Genomic DNA, 7,568 nt, shown 5'->3' with positions numbered 1-7,568 from the left:
AAATCGATTGGTGAACATATTTTCCATCTCTCTGTGACCATTGGTGAGTTCGTACCGAATATATATACTACGAATATGTTTTTTCTTAAATGCCAAGGTATGACACACGTGTCGAAATATTCGGCCGGTCACATCTGCTAGCTCCTACATAGTAAAATGCCATGTGATGATCAGTAGCAACCTATGCTATATGTTGCATTGCTGTTGCTACTTTGGTCATGATGTATGTATGATTTTCCTTACAGCTCCCTTCGATCCACAAGTCATAGCCCAATTCCAGTATTTTTTCCTTTCCCCTTTGTTTTATGCATTAACCGTATATCCACCACTTGTAATATCACTCAACTGCTGTATGTATATGAAACTCTCAGACGTTTTTTTTTCCTCTCTCATCCATCTCTTTGATGAATGTTCGATGTAATTAATATACACTCGAAAAAAAAAAGGAAAAAAAAATCGAATTTCATATATTGTTTTTAGTAAAGAACTTTTCAATGAGATGTTTGTAAGTCTTTGATCCAACTTAAAACACAATTACATATCGTACTGAATGGATATTTTCCTTTGTTCATTTTTTTTCCATTTTAAGTTTTTTTGACCTGTAACCCAATCAGTTTTCCTGATCCATATTCAAAATCCCCTGGAGAATAAAATTTGTAGCTTACACAATATTTTTATTTACTATTTCCAAATATGTTTTTTAATTTCTCACAAATGGAATATAATTATTTTATTTTACTGGATTCTGCAAATAACGTCGTATGATCTTTTCCATTAATGACGTGTTTTTTTTCTCGAGAGTAGACGAAAAGAAGAGATAAACAAGTTTTTTCTTGTTGCCTCCTTCACGGTAGACTCTTTTCCACACTCGCTCATTTTGTTGTCTTTGCCAATACAAAGGTCAGGTTTGGATACTTTTAATTGAAATACTTGTGATATACCATCAATTTCGTTATTATCTTTATTGCTATCCCGTACCAGAATATTTCCTATCTCTGGTGGCGATTCCTACTCACCATCACCATTATTCATTTCCACTGCATACCTCCTCGATAAATGTTCTCACTCTCTGCGAGTCTCACTACTACAGGCTCCAACTAGATTTCGCAGCAGAACTTCATACTGCTCTGCTTGCGTTTCTTTCTACGTCTATGCATTTTTGGGTCAATGAACTTTAATTTCATACTTTCTCCAATCAGCTGTTGTGCTATTGATGGAAACCATTATATGCTGTATACTGCTGGTAGACAAAATAGGAGCATTTTCCTTTTCTTTAAATGCATGCATGTTTAAACAGTGTTTTTCTTACCGAATTTTGTTGTGTGTTTATGCTACGGGGTATAATTGATCAAATATAGGATTTGACTCATATGTGCCTTTGCACATATTCTTTTGATTGAGTTTGAACACACATATATTATATCACTGGTTGCGATACACCGAGAATTTTCCTATTTTTATTTGCGAATTTTGGATTATTGGGATTCGAAAATTTTCCATTTCCTCGCAATAATTTTTTTTTCTTGAGTTCAGAATTTTGGCTTCTGATGACCATTGTTACAAGCTGTCTCTATCAACAAATAGCGGTGTATCATAATATCTTAATTTTTTTTGAGAATTAACTCTTATAACGTTTTTCGAGATTTTCGTAATAATATAAACGTACTTTTGTCTCGAAATGTCCCTTGATAAATACATCCGTCTATCCGATAGGCTGGTTGAGTTTGAGGCCACCTTAAAGGATAAAAGAACACCCCTGACTTCTAAATTCGTTATTGAGGCTTATAAAGTGGAGGCTAAAGATCTGTGGGACAGATTGAAGCCTGTCTATGAAGAATGCCTTGCAGATATGGAGAGCGAGGCTTATGAAGAGGAACAGGAGTCAGGGGGGTCTTCCAAAAGGAGTGAAGAAAGTGGTTCAGCGAGAGCAGCTGAAGTTGAAATGGTAAAGTCCAAATTTAATAGCGCTTTTGCTAGTTATTGTCGGTGTGTTGAGCATTTGGGGGTTTTGCTACAGGAATTAACAGTCACTGTCCCTGACGTGAGTCCAATGCCAGTACAAGGTTTTAAACTTCCACCTTGCGAAGTGCCAATTTTTAGTGGTGATTATCCCTCATGGCCGACGTTTAGGGATATGTTCACCGCTGTGTGTATCCAGAATCCCAGACTCAGCCCAGTTGAGAAATTGTTTCATTTATACCAAAGGACTAAAGGGGAACCCAACGACATCGTGAGAAAGTTGCCCCTCACTAATGAAAATTTTTCCATCGCTTGGAAAAACCTCACTCAAAGATATGAGAACAAAAGAGTTTTAGTTAATATTCAATTGAAAACTCTTTTCAATTTACCCACTATTTCGGTTGAGTCCAGTAGTTCATTAAAAGGATTACAAAGAGATATTAACGGTTGTATATCCTTGTTAAAACTCCACGACATCGATATTCAAAGTTGGGACCCAATATTTGTTTTTGTCTGTTGTAATAGGCTCCCCGACGTTACATTGACTTTGTGGGAGCAGACACTTGAGGATAAAACTCAACTCCCAAAATGGTCTGATATTGATTCTTTTTTGACTAACCGTCACAGAACATTAGAATCAGTATCAGAGATTCGGAGGAAAGAGGGTAGTACCACGAATGTAGGTCCGAAACAGATTTCCAAGAATAATTCGGGTTCGGGAGGTAGCGGTAAGACAGTGAAAACATTTCAAAACAAAGTCAACGAAATTTCGTGCCGCTTATGTCCAAACGAGAAACATGCTTTCAGAAAATGTCCTAAATTTCTGGGAATGAATCCAAACCAACGACTCAAGGAAATCAAGAAGTTGAGTCTATGCCTCAACTGTTTTTCGAAGGTACATTCGGTGAAGAATTGTACAAGTAAATACACATGTTTCAAATGCAATCAACGCCACAATACATTACTTCATCGCGATCAGGTTCCTCTTAACTCGGTCCAGTCAAACCGGGAGAATTCTACGGCTGTAACTCCTTTGCCAACTTTCAATGATCATAGGTTGTCCTCTATACAGTCCACTAATACTGGCAGTGGAGTTGTACAGACCTGTTTTTCGAGCCAATGTAAGGCTGTCCTTTTGGGTACTGCTTTGGTTAAAGTCGGTCATAATGGGATGACATACATGGCCCGCGCATTAGTGGATTCTGGATCGGAAGGAACTTTTATATCGGAACGATTGTTCCACAGCCTAAAACTTCCGTCCAGGCGAACATCGGCCACGGTATCGGGCCTGAACAATACTACTTCGGCTTCCGTTCAAAGGGAATGTATGTTCGATTTGACTTCCAACTCAGACGGCGTGTTCCAGCTATCCGCGACGGCCTTAGTTGTTCCTCATCTGTCTGGCAATCTGCCATCGCGAACTTTTAATCCTTCTGTGTTGATAGAAATACCGGATATACCTCTAGCGGATCCTCGGTTCTTTGAGAGCTCGAGGATCGACTTGCTGATAGGTGGGGACTTGCTCCCCTCAGTAATGTTGTCCGGTGTTAGGCGACAAGTTTGTGGTACCTTAGTTGCACAGGAAACAGTTTTTGGGTGGATCCTTACGGGTCCCATCCCGAATGAAGTTCCCGAACCATCTTTTAAGATTTTATCCAATTTCTGCGAAATCTCCTTAGACAAAGAAATTTCTCGTTTTTGGGAGGTGGAAGACCTTCCACGGAAGACTTTTCTGTCTACTGCTGATCAATTTTGTGAGGACTTATATATGTCCACGACTACTAGGAATTCGGAGGGCCGATACATAGTCCATCTCCCTTTTAAGGACACGTCCCCCCGGGTTGTAAGTATTGGCGAATCCCGAAAAAGCGCCATGGCGCAATTTTTTCGAAATGAATCCCGTCTTCTACGAACTCCCGAATTCAAAGTGGAGTACGATAAGGTGGTTGAAGAATATGAAACTTTAGGTCATATGTCCGAAGTATCTCCGCCTGAGCCCTCCGATGGTTCCGAATATTATTATCTTCCGCATCATGCAGTTGTAAGGCCAGATAGCACAACGACAAGAGTCCGGGTTGTCTTCAATGCTTCTTCACCCACATCCAATGGGTCAAGCCTGAATGACATTTTGCATGCAGGTCCTATATTGCAACAGGATCTTATAGTACTTATCCTTAGGTGGAGATTCTATCGTTATGTCTTTAATGGAGACATAACAAAGATGTATAGACAAATATTAGTCCATCCTGACCATAGACCATTCCAACGCATTTTATTTCGAAAGGATCCAAACGACTGTATCAAGGATTATCAACTTGATACGGTCACTTTCGGTGTAAACTGTGCACCATTTCTGGCCATTAGGACAATTAGACAATTAGCAGATGATATCCGTTCAACATATCCCCTTGCATCAGATATACTTATGAATTCGATGTATGTCGACGACGCTTTGGCAGGTGGACATTGCATTGTCGATGCAATTGAATCCAGGGACCAATTAATAGCCGCTTTGAAGTCCGCCGGTTTTTCAATGAGAAAATGGACCTCCAATTCGAAGCAAGTTCTTTCAGGTCTTCCTCCATGTCAACTTCTCTCTGAAGATTTCCTAGAATTTGATGATCGGAGTGTAACGAAAACATTAGGAATACGCTGGAATGCTTCATCCGACTCATTCTTCTTTTCGACGGTTGATTTTCCAATTAATTCCACCTACACGAAGAGGGAAGTGCTTTCACGAATATCAAGACTTTTTGATCCAGCTGGCTGGCTAGCTCCATGCATTATTCTGGCAAAGATAATAATGCAACGGATCTGGGCCGAGGGTACAAAATGGGATGAGAAGATTTCGTCCGAATCATTAGTCAGCTGGAAGTCTTTTGAGTCCTCGTACCCATTGATAAACAGTATTAGAATTCCTCGTTGGGTTCGGTACACACCAGAGTGCAAAGTTCAATTCCATGGGTTTTGCGACGCCTCTGAAAAGGCGTACGCAGCAGCCCTTTACATTCGCATAGTCGAAGGCGAATCCGTTTCAGTCCACTTAGTCTCATGCAAGACTAAAGTGGCGCCGCTCAAAACAATCTCAATTCCGAGGCTCGAACTTTGCGGGGCTACACTTCTTTCAGAGATGATCGACCACCTTATTCCACAGCTTCGTGTTCCCAAGTATTCAATTTCGTGTTGGACCGACTCGACTATTGTCTTGTCGTGGCTAAGCAAGCCTCCCAATTTTTGGTCAACTTTTGTCGCTAACCGGGTGTCGAAAATTACGCAAATTATATGTCCGGCAAACTGGTACCATGTAAGATCGGAATTCAATCCAGCTGACATGGCTAGTAGAGGAATGGATCCGCAGGGTATCAAGGATAACGAATTGTGGTGGAATGGACCACCATGGCTTAGTGGTCCGGAAAAGGACTGGCCACGAATGAGCGTCGACCCTTCTGATACATTAGAGGTCGAAAAGAGAAACATAAAGGTTCATTTCGCCTATTTTGCGAACTTCAATGATATACTTGAGAGGTTTTCCTCACTTCCTAGAGCGATCCGAGTTGTTGCCTATATATACCGTTTTTTCTTTGCCACTCATCCGAAATTTCGTAATAATAATCACCGAGATTCAACAAAGATTTCCACGGCCGAAGTTTTGATGGTTCAAAACAGACTCATTGTCATGACACAAAAAGCGACCTTTCCGCATGAATACTTAGCCCTATCTGCAAAGAAACAACTATCATCAAATAGCCCCATATTAAGTTTGAATCCATTTATTGATGCGGACGGCGTCATTCGGATTAGTGGTAGACTCGAGTCATCTCCAGCCTTGTCGTATAACGAGAGACACCCCATCCTCCTTCCTTACAATTGCCAATTATCTCGTTTATTAGTAAGATTTATTCACGAAATCTCCATCCATGGGGAATCAATTGGTTCTCAGACTTATACGCTCTAAATATTGGATCATTAAGGTTAAAAACTTGATCAAGACAACTATTAACAAGTGTAAACCTTGCGTCATCTATAAACACAAGTGTCAGAATCAGCTAATGTCCGCACTGCCCCCAGAAAGATCCGAAATTTCAAGACCGTTTGCCCATACTGGAATTGACTTTGCGGGCCCTTTTGATATAAAGCATTATACTGGTCGATGTTGTCGCATATCAAAAGGGTACGTGTGTGTGTTTGTATGCTTCTCCACAAAAGCAATCCATTTGGAGGCCACCTCGGATCTCTCCACAGAGACCTTTCTTGCTGCGTTTAGTAGATTTGTCTCCAGAAGGGGTTGTCCCCTTCATGTTCACTCTGACAATGGTACAAACTTTGTGGGTGCATCCAAATCCTTGGCTAAAGACTTCGTCCAAATGTCGCAACAAACAGTCCAATCCATATATGGGTTTCAAGGTCTAACTTGGCACTTTATTCCACCTGGGGCACCTCATATGGGAAGTCTCTGGGAGGCTGGAGTAAAAAGTTTTAAAACCCATTTTCGCAAGGTAGCCGGTCAATTCAAACATACATTCGAGGAGTTTCAGACATTACTTACAAGAATTGAAGCATGCCTAAATTCCCGCCCATTATGTCCTATCTCCGAGGAGCCGTCCGACCTCTGCGCCCTTACACCTGGTCATTTCCTAATCGGAACTCCAATTCTAGTACCTGTGGACCCAGATCTTAGAGATTCCGCAACTTCTTTGATTAACCGATGGCAGCGAGTGAAAGTACTCCATCAAAATTTCTGCCTACGGTGGAAAGAGGAGTACCTAAAGGAGCTCCATAAGCGCTACAAGTGGAAGAGACCCACCGAAAATATATGTAACGACATGATGGTTGTCATTAAGGATGAGAATTTGCCGCCTACAGCTTGGCGTTTGGGCAGAGTTGTGAAAGTTCACCCAGGGCCGGATGGCCGCGTCCGTGTCGCGGACATTCTGACCGCAAAGGGAACTATAACACGGCCAATTGTTAAATTAGTTGTTCTTTCCAACGATTCCTAGAAAAATATTTATACAACCCTTCAATATCTTCTACCAATACTCTACTAAATGATAATCTACCACAGGTTCAAAAATGCGCAATCATACTAAACAAGATACTGCTGGCTCATATGTATGCCGTCTATGTAGGCATCCCCATGCATTGAGGAAATGTCGCAGATTTTTGGAGATGAATACCGTGAAACGACGTCAAGTGGTAGACACATACGGATACTGTAAAAACTGCCTTGCACACACTCATTCCCAGGGCAGATGTTTTACGACTACAGGTTGCCGATACTGTCATCGAAACCACCACAGTCTACTCCACACCCATGAGAGATTAAAACAATCACAACCGACGTCAAATAAAAGGCCTTCTACATTGAGGCCCTTAAATAAAAGAGACCGCTCATCAATTCGAGACACCCGAGCTTCTAGATCCAATTCCGTAAATTCGAAGCATGTTTCATCCACTATTCCAGCTAAATCCAAATCCACATCAAATTCGTCGACTGTTTCCTTGTCTTCTATCCTTAAGCAAAACAATATTACTTTGCTCCCTACAGCATTAGTACGCCTAAAATTTAAAGACGAAAAGTATAAGGTGCGCTGTCTACTCGACTCTGGATC

The 7,568-nt window shown here is 41.1% G+C and overlaps 1 protein-coding gene across 1 annotated transcript; it reads left to right on the top strand.

Moving 5' to 3' along the window:
* Positions 1 to 1,678: 1,678 nt before the first annotated feature.
* On the top strand, positions 1,679 to 6,956 carry LOC142235763 (uncharacterized). Its single transcript, XM_075307020.1, has 2 exons — positions 1,679 to 5,848; positions 5,931 to 6,956. The coding sequence occupies exons 1-2, from the start codon at positions 1,679 to 1,681 to the stop codon at positions 6,954 to 6,956; spliced, it is 5,196 nt and encodes a 1,731-aa protein (XP_075163135.1).
* The last annotated feature ends 612 nt before the right edge of the window (positions 6,957 to 7,568 follow it).

The sequence above is a fragment of the Haematobia irritans genome, chromosome 4 (assembly GCF_050003625.1).
Source record: "Haematobia irritans isolate KBUSLIRL chromosome 4, ASM5000362v1, whole genome shotgun sequence".
Taxonomy (NCBI): Eukaryota; Metazoa; Arthropoda; class Insecta; order Diptera; family Muscidae; genus Haematobia; species Haematobia irritans.
Note: the sequence above shows the minus strand (reverse complement) of the source record. Positions and strands in the feature narration are given on the sequence as shown.

What these genes read in the sequence shown, in the direction of transcription:
- LOC142235763 (XM_075307020.1), top strand. Translation starts at nt 1,679, where the DNA reads ATGTCCCTTGATAAATACATCCGTCTATCCGATAGGCTGGTTGAGTTT. An exon ending in GCCAATTATCTCGTTTATTA is followed by an intron (nt 5,849 to 5,930) that starts GTAAGATTTATT and finishes TGGATCATTAAG; the next exon opens with GTTAAAAACTTGATCAAGAC.